Here is an 18,742-nt window from a genome sequence, read left to right as displayed (position 1 = left end):
GCAGGGAGAAGGGGCAGTCCTTTTGGAACAAAGACCTTTATTTGTATAGAAAAAAATTCTTGCTGGCTGGAGGTGGCTGTGGTGGCACGGGCCTTTGATTCCAGCACTCTGGAGGCAGAGGCAGCTCCAGGCCAGCCTGGTCTACAGATGGAATTCCAGAACGGTCAGTATGACACTGAGAAACCCTGAAGAAAACAATTCTTTGCCTTGTAAAATGATTCAGCTTGCTTTTTAGGACGAGGTAAATGGGGGTGGGGTTTGCTTCTCAATTACATATGCTAAGCATCCTTTAGCGGGAGTGGGGGGTGGGGTGGAGAGAGTTCAGCGAGCATCCAGTCACAGCTTCCTGACAGGTGTGACTCTTAAAGTTAATTTATTATGTGTACCGTGTCCTGCCTGCTTGTACACCTGCAGACCACAAGAGGGCAGTAGCAGATCTCATTACAGAGAGCTGTGAGCCACCATGGGGTTGCTGGGACTTGAAGAGCACCTCTGGAAGAGCGGTCAGTGTGTTTAAGCCATCGCTCCAGCACCCGGGCGGTGTGACTATTAGCTGTGCAGGCTTTAGTTACTCTCTATAATTCTTTAATATCTCTGAGTGAATTTGAGGCCACTGAACACAGTGATCTTTGACAAATGTTCCCTTCAGGTAAAAACCTGGGTGGTCCTGGGAGATCTGGGGTACATGCTTAGTTTAGTAATTAGGGATTGTAGTAACCCTAATTTGAGCTGCCTCAACCCTCTCATGAACCCTCTCGTGAACCCTCTAAACAACAGAAAGCATCCTTCCCGGCCTCTGGAGGGTGTAGTCCAAGGTCAGTGTCCTAACAGACTGGGGGGTGACCAGAGAGCCATCTCCTTGTGTGCCCACACGGTGGAGTCCTGAAGGGCTTCAAGGTCTCTCTTAGAGGACACCCATTCCCTGCTGAGTTTCCTAAGTACCGAAGTCTGCCTCCTGGGGTATGTGAACATTCAGCATATTATATAGATAGCATTCGTTCAGAAACTAATTAAGGACAAATAATTTCTGGCTAGGGATGTACTCGGTAGCAGAGGGAAAAAACCTTCAGTTCAGTCTCTAGTACAAAAAGCAAACACATAGACATCGTACTTGGTGGCTGTCTAGGCGGTAATCAACGGACGGACGTAAAAAAGCCTCATGATGTTATTAGACCATAAATGATGGGACACATAAAGAGCCAGTGGGAATAAGCTTATTTATGACATTTTATAAGATAATACAGCAAACAAAAACAAAACAACTCATTTTAAGCTCCTAGAAAAAAAATTGTTTCTAGTCTGGTGTGGTGGCTAGAAATGCCAGACTTGGGAGATCGTTAGATTTGAGGCCAGCCTGGTCTACAAAGTAAGTTCCAGGACAGCAAGAGCTACACAGAGAAACCCTGTCTTGAAAAGCCAAGAGAGAGAGAGAGAGAGAGAGAGAGAGAGAGAGAGAGGAGAAAAAAAGAAAAAAGAAAAGTGAAGCAAAGCAAAATAAAACAAAGCAAAACAACAACAAAGAAACTGTTTTAAAGAATAAAGAATGCCGGAACTTGGATCAGAGGTTAGAGTGCTTATCTCCCAGCATGCTCTTCTGTTCAGTCCTTGGCACCACAAAAAAAGAACAAAATGTTTTCTGCACTGAAGGCTGGGAACCCTCACTAACCGTTAACCAGTGTCAAAACCAAACAACGGCGATTAATTTACAGAATGTGGGTTATTCTTTTATCTGTGGAATGAAACAGATGCTCATATTTATTATTTAGTATTTTCCAGACTTACAAAGTCATACTGTTTCAAGGGCATCTCCCCAAGGACATTAATATTGATTAATGAGGACCCAAATCCATTCTATCTGTAAGTCTTGGCCTTAAGTGGAACCTAAATATTGACTCCTCACCCTTCAGATCCATACCTGGCATCCAAAGCGGTCCTCACTGCAGTGATTTGCAGCTGGCAAACAGCTCTCATTTCCACAGAGTACAACACGTGGTTTATTCTGAGTGACCACGGTCAGGGGACACAGGCTTCTGTTACCCCAAATTCCACCTTCCCGTGTGGAAACGGTTCCGTGAAATTTTACAGTTTTTACAGAACAAAGAAAGTAATAACCCTAAGCAAGTTTGAAACACTCCGGCGGCTATATCATGGAGGAGGGTGCATGGAGAGGAGGTGGAGGGGCAGATGCTCTCTGGTGACATTCCTAGCTTTTGGGTCAGTGGAAACTACTGGGTCTGCTATGTTAATAGATTCCAAAGAGGCTTTTATCTGTTTCAAAATGTTAGTTCTGACAGAAGGGCTAGGAATTCAACTCAAGATAAGGCAAATTAGCCCCTGGGTCTGCAAGATTCCAGCCTCTTCACGGGATTGAAGTTCCCGTCAGCCCACCAGTCTCTGTAGACACAACCTCTTCTCAACCAGTCAAGCAAGCTTCCTTTTCAGGAATTCTCCTTCATGCAGAGCATCCTCTCAGTCTTGTCTAGGGAGTGATCAGGGTCCAGGTAGTTGATTTGTCTCATGGCCGAGGACTTGATGTGGGAGTTTAGATATAGGTGTGCCTCTGAGGTGGCTGTGTTGCTGGGATCCAAAGGTGTCTCTCAGAGAACCGTCCCCAAAGGCTGTTTGTCCTGCTTCAGGGAGTTAGCCTGGCTGTGCTCTCCACCTGTCTGGTTAGTGACCTTTTCTCTCTCCTAAGTGTGCAGTCTTCACCCACACAACAGAGGTCTGCTCACCATCTGCAGAAGACAGTCAGAGAGATTCTCTCATTCTCTGTCTCTGTCTCTCTCTCTCTCTCCTTCTCCCCTCTTCAAGATAGGGTCTCTCTGTGTAGCCCCCCCTCCCCCCCCCCCCCCCCCCCCCCCGCTATCCTGGAACACACTCTGTAGACCAGGCTGGGCCTCAAACTGTGAGATCCACCCATCTCTGCCTCCTGAGGACTGGGATTACAGCTGTGCTGCCACCATGCCCTGAAGAGATGGTTTCTTCTTAAAGGCTGTGTGTATTAGGTCTCTGTCGCTGCAATAAAAGTCTCACCAAAAACAACTTGGAGAGAAAAAGGTTTATATGGCTTACAGGTCCCGGTCCATCCCTGAGGCAAGTCAGGGCAGGGAGTTAAAGCAGGAACTGGAGTCCGAACTGAAGCAGAAGCCATAGAGGAATACTGATTATTGGCTTTCTCCCCGTGGCTCGCTCACCCCGCCCCCCCCCCCCCCCCCCCCGTGGCTCGCTCCCTCCCCTGGCTCGCTCCCCCCCCCCCCCCGCTCGCTCCCACCCCTTGGCTCGCTCCCGGTGGCTCGCTCCCCCCCCACCCCCCCATGGCTCGCTCCCCGTGGCTCGCTCCCTTTGCTTCTATGTACAACCCAGGGCCCCCTGCCACTGTGGGCTGGGCTCTCCCACATTAGTTGTCAATCAAGAAGATGAGCCAAAGCGCCGTCTACAGGCCCATCTGATGGAGTCAGTTTTCACTTGACTTCTTTCTTCCTAGATGACTCTCTATCACATCTGGTTGGCAAAAACCTAGCCAGGACCGAGGCATGGTCCCGCTAGTCAGAGCTGAGTCACAGGTCACATTCAGCTGCTGCGGAAAACTTTGGCTGGCTGTACAAGGGTTATTATCCATGTTGGGGCCGAGGCCTGGTGGGTTTTCTGGAGCTGCAAAATAAGCATGCGCAAGACACAAACGCTGATGTCCTCCTTTTGGTTACAATTAAACTTGCATGTGCGTGCTTACGGTTGGTATGGAAGTGGGGAGTGGGGGGTTGTGCTTCACGGTCTGTGGAGGAGATGTCTTTTGACAGTTTTAGCGAGTTTCGAGCAGCTAACATTTTTATTTCCTCCGAGAAGACAGAGGAGGTCAGCATAATCCTCCTTCCCTCAATAAATCTATATTTTTCACTTACTGACTTGAAGCCAGCTGGTCCACTCAGGAGCCACAAATATCTCCTTTTTTTTATTTGAACTTTATTTATTATATATAAGTGCACTGTAGCTGTCTTCAGACATACCAGAAGAGGGTGTCAGACCCCATGACAGATGGTTGTGAGCCGTCATGTGGTTGCTGGGAATTGAACTCAGGAACTCTGGAGGAACAAAAGGTGTTCTTAACCGCTGAGTCATCTCTCCAGCCCGAAAATAAAACTTTTATTTATTTATTTATTTATTTTGGTTTTTTTGAAACAGGGTTTCTCTGTGTAGCCCTGGCTGTCCTGGAACTCACTCTGTAGACCAGGCTGGCCTCGAACTCAGAAATTCGCCTGCCTCTGCCAAATGCTGGGATTAAAGGCGTGCGCCCGGCGAAAATAAAACTTTTTAATGTTTATTTATTTATTGGATTTTTCTACTGTAGCCCAGACTGTCTTGGAATTCACTATGGGACCCAGGCTGACCTCATGCTCATGGGAATCCTCCTGCCTCAGCCTTCCAAGTGCTGGGATTCCAGATAGAAATCCACCAGGCTTGGCTGAAAATTAGAGTTTAGTCAGTCTGACACACTATGCCTGGATTGATCCTGGCCACACTTCCGGTTCTTTTGAAGCCCCTGCTCTGGAAGTTGAAAGGGTAGTAGCCAATTGAACTTTTATCTCAGGTTTTTAGCTTCTCTTCTTTTACAAAAGCCATAATAATGCTTAAGTATGACTGTAATATTGGTGCATATTGTAGCCTTTCACTTACAGAGATGGGAATCAACTTTTCAAAGATTCATTTTATTTAATATGTATGAATGATTTGCTTGCATATATGTATGTGCACAGGGTGTGCACATAGTGGCTCACAGCCATCTATAATGGGATCAGATGCCCACTTGTGGTGTGTCTGAAGACAGCTACAGGGTACTCACATAAACGAAATGTGTGTGTGTGTCTCTGTGTGTGTGTGTGTGAGTGTGTGGTGTGAGTGTGTGAGCTTATTCAGCAGCAAGTTTCAGAGGCTGAAAACATTCTGGGCCTAGATAACATTGTACGGTGGCCAGAAGCTTCCAGGACTAGGTCTAGGTTAGCACATGGAGGCAGTAAGACTCAGAGGCAACAAATAAAACAGGAGAATAAAAGATGCTTTGACACACACAGGTTCTGTCCTGGGTTAGATTCACTCTCTAGCACTACACAGCTAACCAAGCAAGCAAGAAGATCTGTGACAAGGCTTGCCTCTTTAAACTGTGGGTTGAGAGGGTAGGATCCAATCTGATAGTTCAGGTCAAGTGCTTGGCAGTTGTGTGACCCTCAGTAAGCAGTTACAATTGTTCTGTTTGGCCCCGCAGTGGTGGCGCACGCCTTTAATCCCAGCACTTGGGAGGCAGAGGCAGGTGGATTTCTGAGTTTGAGGCCAGCCTGGTCTACAGAGTGAGTTCCAGGGGCTATACAGAGAAACCCTGGCTTGAAAACCAAAAAAAAAAAAAAAAAAAAAAAACAAAAACCAACAACCCCCCCCAAAAAAAAACCCCAAAACCCAATTGTTCCGTTTGTTGGAGCCGTTAGGTTTCCTGTTGAGGTTTGTGTGAACTCCCAGATTTTCCAGAGTAGCCTTGGTGTTGCCCAGCCTGTTGTTTGCCTTTTGATTTGAAGACACACATTTACAAGCCACACTTTACATATGTAGCCCAATAAATCCCGGCTTTGATTTTGTCTGTGGTTTCATTAATTACTTTCAACTTGGACTGGCACCCTTCCTACGGAGCGCTGACAGATTCTGTTGCTTCTAGACTGCTCTCTCCCCATGGCTTGATTTTTTATTATTTAGCCATCGAATCCATCTGGAATTTCTTTTGATACATACTCCGAGTAAGAGTTTATGCTGATCTTTTCCATTGCTAATCAATATCCTCCAAGATTCTATTACGCAACCATCCTTTTCTATGTTGTAATGTCTTGGTCGTATGATAATGCTTACGTCTTATAGGCTCCTTTCCAGAGCTTTCTACTGATGCAAAGGATAAAGATCTGCCTATTTTAGCATAAATATCTTGCACTGGCTGGTTTTCTGTCCACTTGACACAAGCTAGAGTCATCAGAGAGGAGGGAGCCTCAATTCAGAACAGGCCTCTAGAACATCTGACCGTAGGCCAGCCTGTAGGGCATTTTCTTAATTAGTAATTGATGGGGGGGGGCGCTGATGCATAACAGATGGGGCCATCCCTGGGCCAGTGGTCCTGGTTCTATAAGAAAGGAGGCTGAGCAAACTCTCAGGAACAAGCCAGTAACCAGCATCCTTCTAGCCTCCAGGTTCCTGCCCTGCTTGAGTTCCTGTCCTGGCTTCTTTTGATGATGAACAATGGTGTGGAAGTGTAAAGCGAATAAATTCCTTCCTCCCCAGGTTGTTTTGAGCATGGTGTTTCTTCACAGCTATAGGAACTCTAACTGAGACATGGTTCATAATTCCTCTCCCTCTCCTTCTCCCCGTGTCTCTGTCTCTCCCTCTGTCTCTGTCTCTCCCTCTGTCTCTGTCTCTCCCTCTGTCTCCGTCTTGTCTCTCCCTCTCGGTCTCTCCCTGTCTCTCTGTCTCTCCCTGTCTCTGTCTCTCTGTCTCTTCCTGTCTCTTCCTCTCCCTCTCTCCAATACATGTTCCTGTGGGTGTGTGCAGATGTGTGTAGATTCACCTGCACATATTTGTACATCTGTGCAAAGGCCAGAGGCCCAGATCCAATATCCCCCTCCATCACATTTTCTTTTCCTCTCTGAGGCAGGGTCTCTGACTGCATCTGGGTCTCACTGACTTAGCTAAGCTGGCTGGCTGCTCAGGAGCTCTGGGGATCCCCCTGTTCTGCCATCCCCCCCTAGCTCTTGCCCACTCACGGCATCTCAGGCAAAAGCCTTCTTGTGCCCAGGGGTGGCCACAACGTGTGTTTGCTTTCTGCTGTTGTTTTAAAAGCAGCCTGGACTTTCTGTTCTTTCTCCCGCAATCATGTTCACGGGGCGCTGGGGTTAGTTACACTCTGATAACTTCCTGGACAAGTGGAGTGAAAGAACAAAGGGACCACTGATTTGAATCTTGCTTCTGTGAGAGAAGCTATTATCTTCCCAGGCGGCTTTGGGGCAGAGAATATACAATTTCTTGGGTCTCCCAGTCTTGACTCCCTTTAATCCAAGCCTCCAGGTTGATGCCAGAATGATCTATGGTCTTTCTAAATGGAGTCACGACTTCCTTGCTTCAAAGTGTGAGTACTCCTCTTTGCCGGTTCAGGTTGATTGGGCCTTCAGCGGCACCAGATTTCAACTGTTTACTTGAGGGAGAACAGTCATTGGTATTGAAAGATTTCTTATAGAATCCAAAATTTGGGTGTTGCACAGAAGATGGGCAACAGGGCCTGCTAGAGCTCCCAGCTTTGCCCTCTGATAAAGAGTAGACACTTAGGTTTGCTCCCAAGGACCAGGAGCAAGTTCTACGAAGGTCTATGCATGTGGAAAAGATGACCACAGAGAGGCCCACCTCTCTTCTCTGACCTTGTCCTCATAGACAGTCGCACAGTGGCTATGCTACTAAATAATAGTTTGCTTGTTAAAAGAAGATCTGTCAGGATTTTTATTAAATAAGGAAGATGTCATTTAAGAAGGGCTGACTCTGAGCCAGGTATGGTGCCTCCAACAGAGACAGGAGGATCTCTTTGAGTTCAAGGCCAGCCTGGTCTACAAAGTGAGTTCCAGGATAGCCAGGGGTATTATACAAAGGAACCCTGTCTGGGGTCATGAAGGGGGGAGGGACACAACTCTGCTAGGATTTTGTAAAAGTGGAGAAAGATCTGGTTTAACTCCAAATACAAAGACGAGGTAAGTATTGATAGGTAGGGATCTGCGCTGAGGGGGGCTGTGCTTGTCTGTGAATGAAAAATTGCTAAGAGGAAGTTCTGGGGGCACAGGATGATTCCGGTTAAACCTACTTGACAAGATTCTTGCTATTGAGGGTGGAGACTCTCACTAAACCGAACCTGCAGGAATCCCTGCTAAATCTAGATTCTAGAACAAAGACTGAAGTACCAGGTTGAGGCATGCTGAGGCTTAGGGGAATTAAAAGAATTAGGACCAGCAGAGTCTTAGGCAGTCAGAATTGATTACTACGTTTATTTTTATTTATTTATTTCATTGTATGTCTGCTTTGCCTGTATGTATGTATATATACCTCGAGCGCATGCTTGGTACCTTGTAGGCCAGTAGAGCCCTAAAACTAGGGTTCAGAAGGGTTGTAAGTTGTCTTATAGGTGGCAGGAACTCAAGCTGGGTCCCATGCAACCTAACATCAATTAGTGCTTTTAACTGCTGAGCCATCTCTCCAGCCCCTACTCCATTTATTTACCAAAGTGACCCATTATACAGACACTTCTGTAGCTTCTATTCACTGCAAAACACTTTGGTCTGTTTGGTCTGGCCACCATTTTGGGGATGCTCCAATAGAGGATTTTTTTTTTTTTTTTTTTTTTTTTTAGTTTTGTTTGCAGGAATTGAACCGAGAGCCTCCCTCGCTCATGCTGAAGTACCTGTTATACACACAGAGCTACATCTACAGGGAGTCATATTTTAGGTTTTCATGTTATATTAGTCCAGAACCTCCGAGAAGGGCCAGAAGCAGTGGAAAAGAAAACAGGCCGTTTCTCAGCTCAAGATCATTTCCAAAATAACTAGGGTTCGGGTGGCTACTTAGCTAGATATTTGCATTCTGCTCAGTGAAGCCAAGGATAACAGCGATGTCATGGTCTGCTGTTTTCAGAATTGTAGGGGAGTGGACAACTGGACTTCTGTAACAGTCGGTGAAGGCCACGGAATGAGAGACTTTGTTACTGTTTACTCTAAGTCCAAGACTTGTGCAAGATCGGTGTTTTAGAGACTTGGGCGTCTGTTTCTCTTGCCTCAAGCCGCGGCTGCCTGGAGTCAGTCTGTATTCCTCCAGGCCGTCCCTGGAGCAGGTTCTGTTTTTAGCTCCTTCAAGACTCGGTTTCCCCAGGAGCTTAGCCAACCTGGAGAGACAAATGGAAACTGGTATGTTCATTTTTATAATGTATTGAATGCCGATTGAGTGTGTGCTCTCGTCCAAGGTCTCTGAGGAAGCAAAAAATTATAAATGCAACCTGGTCTCTGGCCTTTGAAATTTTATGGTCCAAAAGTAGAATGGGTATATATGTGAATAAACGTGTTGCCCGTGCTGTGCTGAGTGTAGGGTGACTTTCTATCTGGAGACAGTCTTGGCTTATGTCTGTTTGTTGTCCTGGTTGTCATTACTAAGGAAGTGCCTTTCATGTTTAGAGCTAAGTGCAGCAGTAAGGTCCATATGGATATTCAGGTATAAATGGGGTAGAAAGTGTAGAGAAAGCGGTTGGTCGGTTTCCCACAGTAGTGACAGAACTGAGTGATGCGAGAGGCTTGGTCAGCCAACGCCAGGGGTCTTTGGGGGAACTTGGGGTTCAGATGGGAGAAGAGGTGTATTTCAGGAACACCGAAAGCTCTGTAGGCAAAGACAGAGAGTTCTGGAATTAAGTGCCGTGGTTGACATAAGTTAAGTATTGTTTGCCAAGTTTGCCCTTTGACAGTCCCTCAAGGCCCTTATTAGACTGTCTAGACGCCACTGTCCCTCTACCTCCCTTTTTCTTGTTTCTGGGCTAGGGATGGAATTCAGGGCCCGGAGGCCTGCCGGAGGAGCCGCTCCCTCTGCAGTGTGTCCCCAGTGTGGATTTGTGTTTTTACCATCTCTTAGGTGTTCTTGGGCATATCAAGGTTATATCTGGGTTTCTGCTGATGGGGCCTTGGGAAACAGGATTAACCAGGCAGAGAAAGCCCTGAGGGACAGACAGAAACTGTAGTTCTCACTAGTTAGGGAGTGCAGGTTAGTAAGGCACACCAAGGATTGAGAGGAGGGAAAAGAGGGTAGCATTCTTTTCTTTTTTCTTTCATTCTTTTTTTTTTTTTTTTTTTTTTTTTTTTAGATTTATTTAAGTACACTGTAGCTGACTTCAGACACACCAGAAGAGGGTGTCAAATCTCATTACAGATGGTTGTGAGCCACCATGTGGTTGCTGGGATTTGAACTCAGGCCTCTGGAAGAGCAGTCAGTGTTCTTAGCCACTGAGCCATCTCTCTAGCCCGAGGGTAGTATTCTTGAGGAGGAAGAATTATCAAGACCAGGTAACTGACTTACGCAGGTACTGTTTTCAAGCTACAGATACTTGTGTCAAATCCAGGAAATCTAAGGGATTTCTAATCTGAAGACTTAAACCCAAAACGACATAAACCCAAACGATAGTGTTGGCATATTTCTTATAGACTTAAAACAAAATGACTTCTGCTCAAATTTTTAAAAAAGTCAACACTCTTGGCAGTCGCGCTTATCTCGGGCCAGAAGCAGTAATGGGCTCTAAAGCATTTTCCTAATGTTTTTTTTTTTTTTAAATTATTATTATGGTAGGATACCTGCCAAGCTTTATCTTACAGGTTTGCTAGTCTTTGTTACGGAATGTATAAGACATTTGTGATTCATCTGCAGTGCATGTGGGGTGCCAACTCCTTTCAGGAGAGATCCTGCAAATTTTAGCCTGACCTTGTCCTGAATTTTGGAGGCACACTCTCTGTGGGAATTGTAGTCATATCACAAATTCTGAGACTCTGAGAAATGTCAGTACTATGGGAAACACTGATGAACTATAGTCTCAAACTTGGCTTTGGAAGAAATGAATTCAATGGGAGAGAGGGTCTGGAGCAGTCTCTTAGTGGAATCCCTCAAAGATAAAAGGAAAAAAAATTCTTCTCTTCACCTTCAAAGATAAAAGCCTTATTCTGAAGACTGTAGTCACCAGGCCTTGCTGGCTCTGTACTGAAGAGGCGAACAACATCAGAAAACAAGGACCCAGGAATTATCTGAAAAATGCTTGAAGTTATGAAAAAGAGAGGACAACAGGAAACCGCTCAGGCTACCTTGTCAGGGGGCAATTTTTCATCTATCCTATGTCAGGGCACTCCGGAGCCCCCATGAGTGTGGTCTGGTAAGGGCAAGGCATCTTCAATTCTTGTCTTGCCTGGGAGCCTTACAAATCCTGGGAGTAACAAGGATGGAGATGACGAGTGTCAAGCAGCCGGTACAACACTCTACAGAGGTTCCGAGGTTTTTTCTTTTTTCCTTTTTTTAAAATAAGGGGCTTAACTTCTGTGCGGTGCAGCGTCTGCCACGCCATTAAGTCCTAGCGGCAGGAAGCACAGATAAAAGGGGGAAGAGGATCGGCGCCGCGGCGCGCACACGCTCGGAAATGGACGTCGGCGGCGCGCAAGCAGCGCGCTGCAGGCGCGGGTCCCGCGGGGAGGGCGAGCGCGGTCGAGCGGCCCCTGCTCAAGGCCGGGCGCGACCAGCGCGGCGGGGTGGGGGAGCGCGCTTCCAAGCGGCCGCCCCCCGCGCGCCGCGCCAGTAGTTCGGTCCGAGGGGGCGGCTCCAGGGGCGCGGCTCCGCGGCGGCCGAAGCTGCTCCAGGCGGGAGCGGACCCCAGAGCCCAGCGGCGCCGAGCAGGGCTGGGGGAGGAAGAGGAGAGCGAGCGAGCGAGCGAGCGAGCGGGCGCGCGCGGGGGCGAGCTTCGGCGCGGCGGCCCCTAGGAGCGGGGGCGAGCGGCGCTGCGGGGCCGTGGGAGGAAGCGCTGCGCCCGGCCCGACGGCGCTCGTTGAGCCACATCCGCGGGTCGCCGGCGACGTTGCCGGCGCCTGTCAAGGCCCCTCCATTTTGAAGGAAGACGCCGCCGTTCCCCCACCGCAGGGGCGGCAGCCGCGCTCATGGCGTTCAGTCCCTGGCAGATCCTGTCGCCCGTGCAGTGGGCCAAGTGGACGTGGTCCGCGGTGCGCGGTTCGGGCGCGGGAGAGGACGAAGCCGGTGGTCCCGAAGGCGACCCCGAGGAGGAAGAGGACTCGCAAGCCGAGACCAAATCCCTGAGTTTCAGGCAAGTACACCGCATCCCAGCCGAGATGCAGGCGCGCGCCATCCTCCCACCGCGGTCATGCTGTGTGCGCGCAACCGTGTTCCCGGCTCTGCTGAGTCCTGCCCGCAACCGGGTCCCCGCTGTGTACCCGAAAGTTCGGGATGTTCTGTCTGCCCGTGTGCTTTTCCTCCCCTGTCTTCGCTGTGAGCTCTCTGAACCCAGCCCTGAATCCGCAGTGTCCGCATCCCGGTTTGCCTGGGTGGCTTTCTCTTAAGCGTCGACACCCCGGTTCCGACGCAGCCATGCCGGATAGTGACACTTCAGTTGATAAGGCCAGGTGGGATTTGGAGCGGTTCCCTTGTGGGCAAGAAATCGCTCCTCCGCCCTTCTTGGCCCCGCAGTGTCCTAAAATGCAGCCTGGGTAAAAGAGGATCGCGTGATGACAGGCCCCTGGCAGCTGGTGAGAAATATGGGTCTCTGCTGAGCTGTCACACGTGTGATTGTGGAAGGCAGGTGACAGCATTTTCAGCCTCCAGGGACTTTCAGACAGGTAGAGGCCTACCGAGGAGAGCAGTAGAGCTAGAATTGACTTAGTTTGGGGGTGGGGCGATATTTTTATGCCCCTTGAAAGGGTATGGCTAGGAAAGGAATTGATTGGGAAGTCTGTTTTTTTTTTCTTTTTCTTTTTCTGCTTGTGAAAGGCAAGATGACCTTAAACAAAACAAAACAAAACAAGTGGTCCTGGTGAGAAGCTTGAGGACGAAAGAGATTTCCGGGAGTAGGAATGCATCGCTGAAAATGCTGCGGCCTTTCTCAGGCTGGGTTGAGGATTGGTTGGCTGTAAAGTTAGCGGCGCTGTACCTGCGCTTTGGTGGCTAAGTACATTTTAAAGGCAGTTGGAAATACCGTTGACTGTGGTAATGCCTCGTTTTTCCCCCTTGGCAGCTCGGATTCTGAAGGTAATTTTGAGACTCCTGAAGCTGAAACTCCGAGCAGATCGCCTCTCAAGGAGTCTTGTGATTCATCACCGGCATTGGCGGAACCCGAGGCCAAACCCCAAGGTAACAAAACTTGAGTTTTCTACCTCTTTGGTTTTAACTTAAGAAAAAAAAAGGAAATAAAAAGGGCTGGGCCCTGAGGACCGCTTCGGACAGGATGAACTGACTCCTTGCTGATTTGAAAGGCCTTTGCTTTCTGTTTTGTAGCATAAACATTTTTGATCATTTGATGATCCAAAGCTTGCTTTATTCTCTGACTAGAGATTGTGCCTTTGGAGTATGAGATCATACCTATATTTTCAACCACCCCTGTTAGACTTCCTTCTAAACCCTGAGTAAGTTAAAATGTAGCAAGGACTGGTCTGGTTATGTTTTAGATTTGGCCTCAAAGATGTCAGAGACTAGTTGTTTTCTACAAGGGTGTGGCTGCACACAAAATTATAGGTAAGAGTTAGGAATCTTAGGCAGTTTCAAAATTGCTTGCCTTTCTCTCCCACAATGGACCAGCGGGGAGCCCTTCAGTCTAACCAAGAAAATCCGGTTCACATACTGTCCCTTCCCCCCACCCCCCAGCCTCTAGCACCTGCCCTTTAATTCTCAATGCCTCTGGCCCACTAAATTAATGGAAATCTTCTTTTGTCACACTCTTTTTTTTTTAAATGACAAGATCTCAGCTAGCCCAGGCTAGCCTTGAACTGATCCTGCCTCCACAGACTTCTGGAATAACAGGCCTGTAACCATCATACTCCATTTATTGGCACCTAGCTTTGAATAAAACTTCACTTGTCCTAGTAGGAATTAATTTGTTCCTTCGGTGAATATGAATAGAGGCAGTGAAGTCCTGTTCTCACTGGAGCATTTTGGAGGGACGTTTGTCTTACTCAAGGTCCCACTGCTGTGAAGAGACACGTGACCAAGGCAACTCTTATAAGGGACAACATTTAATTGGGGCTCAGAGGTTCAGTCCATTACCATCAAGGTGGGAACATGGCAGCGTCCAGGCAGACATGGTGCAGGAGGAGCTGAGAGGTCTACATCTTCATCTGAAGGCTGCTAGAAGACTGGCTTCCACATGGCTAGGAGGAGGGTCTCAAAGCCCTCCCCACAGTGACACACTTTCAACAAGGCCACATCTCCTAAGAGTGCCACTCCCTGGGCCAAGCATATACAAACCACTACAGAACTGAACCTTTTAAGGGTTAAAAGCAAAATATCTGTTGGGTTCTGTTAAGTACTGTGGAGACCAACTGGGGTGGAGGGGCCTGGCCTATGGGCCTGGCTAGTATGCTGGTAGTTAAGGGTTGCACAGGAGAGGGGTGACTTGAACAGATTCCTAAAAGGGCAGAAGTAATAATCTGGTGCGTATTATTGGGAAGAGAATCCTTTCAGCAAAGAAGCATCCTGTAAGCGGTGAGGCCCTGGGGTGTGGAGACTCACGTGTTATGGAGGAGCTGGCCCAGGGGCCAGTGTGCCCAAGTGGAATGCCCGGTCTGCTGGTGGTAATAGCAGCTGAAGTCAGCAAGGGGAGAGGAAGGGCCACGTGATACCATAATGATCTGATTTTCTGAGAGAGCTAGAGAGCAGCTGTAGGGGGTCTGAACAAAACTTAAAAGACTCAGGAAAGACCTGAGTCCATTCTAAATTGGGCAAGTCATTAACAGTCCTTGCTGTTCCGCTTGCAGCAGCCTGACACCCCTGGGCTGCTGCACATGGTGGGTTTTCTCCGTGTGTCTGTCTTCATACGGCCATGCTGTGAGGAGACCGGTCATTCAGTTCAATACTCTAATCTAGTATGACCTCATTTTAACTGCACTACAACCTCCAAAGACATTCTTCCGAGTAAGTGCCCCATTTCTGGTAAACTATGACTTCTGACCTATCTTTTTGGGGGGACACAATTCAACTCATTCTGACAAGGATTTGACTTACTTTATTATTACTATTATTTTATATAATTATATATATTATAATTAACATATATTATTATATATAATTATTATTATATTATCATGGACTTTAACTCCATAGCTGTGGCTATCCTGGAACTTGCAGTGTAGACCAAGCTCTGAACTTATAGATCCACTTGCTCCAATAGCTTAGCTTAGTTCTTTGCAGGTTGCCTGGGTAAGTTGAGTCACAGAGAAGCTAGATTTACTGGGGAACCATCCGGGTTTTTTTTTGCAGTTTGTTTATTACTAGAAATTGAGATCTCCATGCAGTGTGTACTGAGATTGGAGCCGTACCTTCTCTGCTTCTGGGTTACCTGTTGGGTTGGAGAGGGGCGTGTGGCCAAGCTGTGCAGTCGTACTTCCTGTAATGAAGATGCTGCCTGTCCACACCGCTTTCCTTCCTTCTCTCCAGATTGGCAGGTTGGGAGGGAGGTCTAGAATCCTGAAAGAACTATTCTGTGGGCCTTCCCATCAAATTTCAATTAAGCCCCTAAGATGTATGTTAAGTAGCTGTTTGAAAGCCTCTTTGAATCGCCCTCAGCTTGCTTTCCTCAATATTCTGTCAGACTGCTAGGCAAATTCATCTGCCAGATTGCTCACTAAATGAATAGAGGCCCGGATTGGCCTAGGCCTCCTACCCTGCCACAGCCTCAGCTACAGACACTCAGTTGTTTGGTCCTTCTTGTTTCTGTGGCTCTCATAGTCTCTCATTCAGTGTAAATGTTTTCCTTTTAGAGAGTCAGGAAAGTTCTCCAGGGTAGGTCATGCTGTAGAGTGTGACTTTAGGGAAGGAGACCGGTGGTGTATAGTCTGGGGACCGGTCCTGCGTATTATAAGATCGCTCAGGTTAAGGTCTCCAGACAGTGGGATGACTCCTCAGTCTGGTTAGTGTCTGGCCTTTTAAGGCCCTCGTGGAGGTAGGCCATCGTGTGAATTGTGTTGTCACAGATACCAAGTAGTCTCGAGACTACAACTAGAGCTCAGGTCCGGCTGGAGATGGTTTCACTGAACAAAGATTCTGAAGTCAGTTCTGGGTGGGGCTTTAATTTCTTGAACTGGATGTTTCAGTTTGACTTTCTGTGGTTCCACGACTTGGTTAGACAGCGCATACAAATTGGGCGGGGCCGTCTTCATGAGACTTGTGATCTCCACTTCCTTATGCCTGGTCACCTAATGGGACACATGTAGGCTAGTGCCACACTCTTGTTCTGTCACCTACTTCCTAATTGTTTGTTTGTTTGTTTGTTTGTTTTATTTTATTTTGTTTTCAGACAGGGTTTCTCTGTATAGCCCTGGCTATCCTGGAACTCACTCTGTAGACCAAGCTGGCCTCGAACTCAGAAATCCGCCTGCCTCTGCCTCCCAAGTGTTGGAATTAAAGGCATGTACCACCACCACCCGGCCCCAAATTGTTTAAATTTAGAGGAAAATGTAGTTTTGCTTTTTATTAGAACTGTTTTTAAGAACTTAGAAATTTTGTAATGAGTCCTCTTAAGAAAGTTATGTGCCAGGAATTAAATAGAAGGTTGTGGTTTTTGTTTTTTTTTAAAAGCCACAGGAAAAATGTTGGCTTCTGAATATATAATAAATTCAAACTAAGCTGGAAATATTTCTGGAAAATACCAAGCCAGCGGCTGTAGAGTTCCAGCCAGCGGCTCTGTGTTTGCTGTCCGTTTTTCTCAACAAAGGGTCTTAAGCTGGATTCACCTATGCTTGAGACAGGGTCTCACTGTGTTAGTCTGAGCTAGATATGTAGCCACGCTTGGCCTCAGACTCACAGAGATCCTGCTGCCTCTGCCTGGGAATGCCACCATACCCAGCCATTTTTTACTGTACCATTTTCCACCACTGTACCAGGCAGTGGTGGCGCACGCCTATAATCCCAGCACTTAGGAGGCAGAGGCAGGCGGATTTCTGAGTTCGAGGCCAGCCTGGTCTACAGAGTGAGTTCCAGGACAGCCAGGGCTGAACAGAAACCCTGTCTTGAAAAACCAAAAAAAAAAAAAAAAAAAAAAAAAATCACTATTATCATTACTGTGGGCAAGAGGGACCCATGCCATTGTGTGTGTGTGTTTAGTGGACAGCCAGGGCTATACAGAGAAACCCTGACTCAAAAAAAACAAAAAACAAAAAACAAACAAAATAGAATACATAGGTATTTCAGAGACTTACTATTGCAGCCTGGAATAGCAATGGAGTTTACCTACTGATACTTATTGCAGATGTTCACATGAGGAATACAGAATTATTCATTGATATAATTTTGGTATTTAGATTCAGAAATACCAAACCATGCTCAAGGCCAAATCAGGACATATATATATATGTGTGTGTGTGTGTGTGTGTGTGTGTTGTGTGTGTATGTGTGTGTATATATATATATATATATATATATATATATACATACACACATACACTTAGGAGGCAGAGGCAGGCAGATCTCCGAGTTCAAGGCCAGCCTGGTCTACAAATGCAGGTCCAGGCAGTGAAAAGCAAAAGGGAATTTCACCCCAAAGTGTAGTGGTTGAAAAAAATTATAGTCTTAAAAAAAAGATGTGAAATTCGCACATCAGGGCTCATAACTAATGGTGTTTGGGGATACAGCCACGCCTGTGTGCGGAGGTCTCCCTGGGCCTGCTTTTGCACCTTGGTAGCATGTTGTCCTTGGGGCAGGAGAGTCTTGTTAACCTCTGTGTGCCTATACCACTTTCAGAGAGTAACTAGGGACCACGGTTAACAAAGGAGGCTGTATAACAAGTTCCTCCTGTGTGGGCCCTTGTGGTTAGGAAAGGCTTCCTTAAGGGGGAAAGGTTGGGTCTGACTGCTTGTCTCCTTTGCAGACAGCGCACTTGAATCTTAAATGATGTTCACTAAGAGGGCCAGAGAGTTGCAAGAGAGAGAGAGAGAGAAAGAGAAATAAGAAAGCACCGAGAACAGAATCATCTAATACAAGTACAAACATAGCCATTTAAAAACTGATCTTAGTTTTTGATTCTGTGTCTGTGGGTTTGAGCACGGCTGGGATGCTCAGTTGCCCAGGGAAGCCAGAGCCTTGGAGCTGCGTTACATGTGGTGGTGGACTCTGCACGAACGGTGCGACTCTTAACCACTGGGCCGTCTCTGCCATCACCAGCATAGACTTTTAACTTGTTCTTATTCAGTAATCCTAGTAACACATTGGAGGCTGAGTTTGAGCCTATCGATATGGTGTATTTATTGGAATTATATATGGATTATATTTATGTGTTTAAAATTTGGAACACAGAGCTTGCTGAAATCTGAGCCCCAGACTTTTTATTCTAAAGTTCTGAGCCTATTGATAAGCAAATATACAAATATTTTTCATTCATCACATACTGACGTGGTCCATTCAAATCTACAAGTGTGTTTTCCTCAGGATTTACTTGAATATTTCTTTGCCCACAACAGGGGACTGCTTTATTCGAATTTCCTAAAAACAAGGAGACTAAATAAGGATATTAAATATTACCTAGTTTAACAGTTTAAACTTGTATTGTGCCCCAGGTTAGTGCTTTTTATTTTTATTTTTTGTGTGAGTGGCTCTTTTACAGCTTAATTCAGTTTTTTAATGTGATTCCGGCATGATGTTTAAAGCTTAAAACCTCAAGCAGCATGCTACATTTCCTTTTGTTTTTTCCTTCCCCTAATAGAGTCAGGATTGCTGTCTCAAAGTAATGAGCTGGGAGGAAGTACTTCCGTTCTTTGATAAAGAACACTAGGACAGAGGAACTATCCCTGCCTGTGCAAAGGGAAGATTTTAGGAACTTTCAAGTCACTTTTTAGATGTAGCAAAGGCAAGGCCTTCTTCAGAAGTATCCTAAGGGTTAAACTCATCCCCGGGTTGCACTTCTCCTCTACCTGGGCATCCACTAAAACTACTAATTTGGGGGCTGGAGAATGGT

At 46.8% G+C, this 18,742-nt stretch overlaps 1 protein-coding gene across 5 annotated transcripts in view; it reads left to right on the top strand.

The window, feature by feature from the left end:
• Positions 1-18,742, top strand: part of Tacc1 (transforming acidic coiled-coil containing protein 1) — an 84,064-nt gene that overhangs the window by 23,889 nt on the left and 41,433 nt on the right. For 2 of the 5 annotated variants that reach the window (XM_052162421.1, XM_052162419.1), the window contains exon 2: positions 12,818-12,933. The exons of 1 other annotated variant lie outside the window; for it this stretch is intronic. Coding sequence is in view for 3 of the 4 variants with exons in the window: in XM_052162419.1 (XP_052018379.1) it covers positions 12,818-12,933 (116 nt within the window). In the remaining variant the exon portion in view is untranslated. Of the gene's footprint in view, positions 1-11,377; positions 11,894-12,817; positions 12,934-18,742 lie in introns of those variants that run through there. 2 more of the 5 variants (XM_052162420.1, XM_052162423.1) reach the window with 2 other exon arrangements.

The sequence above is a fragment of the Apodemus sylvaticus genome, chromosome 18, assembly GCF_947179515.1.
Source record: "Apodemus sylvaticus chromosome 18, mApoSyl1.1, whole genome shotgun sequence".
NCBI lineage: Eukaryota > Metazoa > Chordata > Mammalia > Rodentia > Muridae > Apodemus > Apodemus sylvaticus.
The sequence above is the reverse complement of the archived record's forward strand: the minus strand, read 5'-3'. Positions and strand labels throughout refer to the sequence as shown.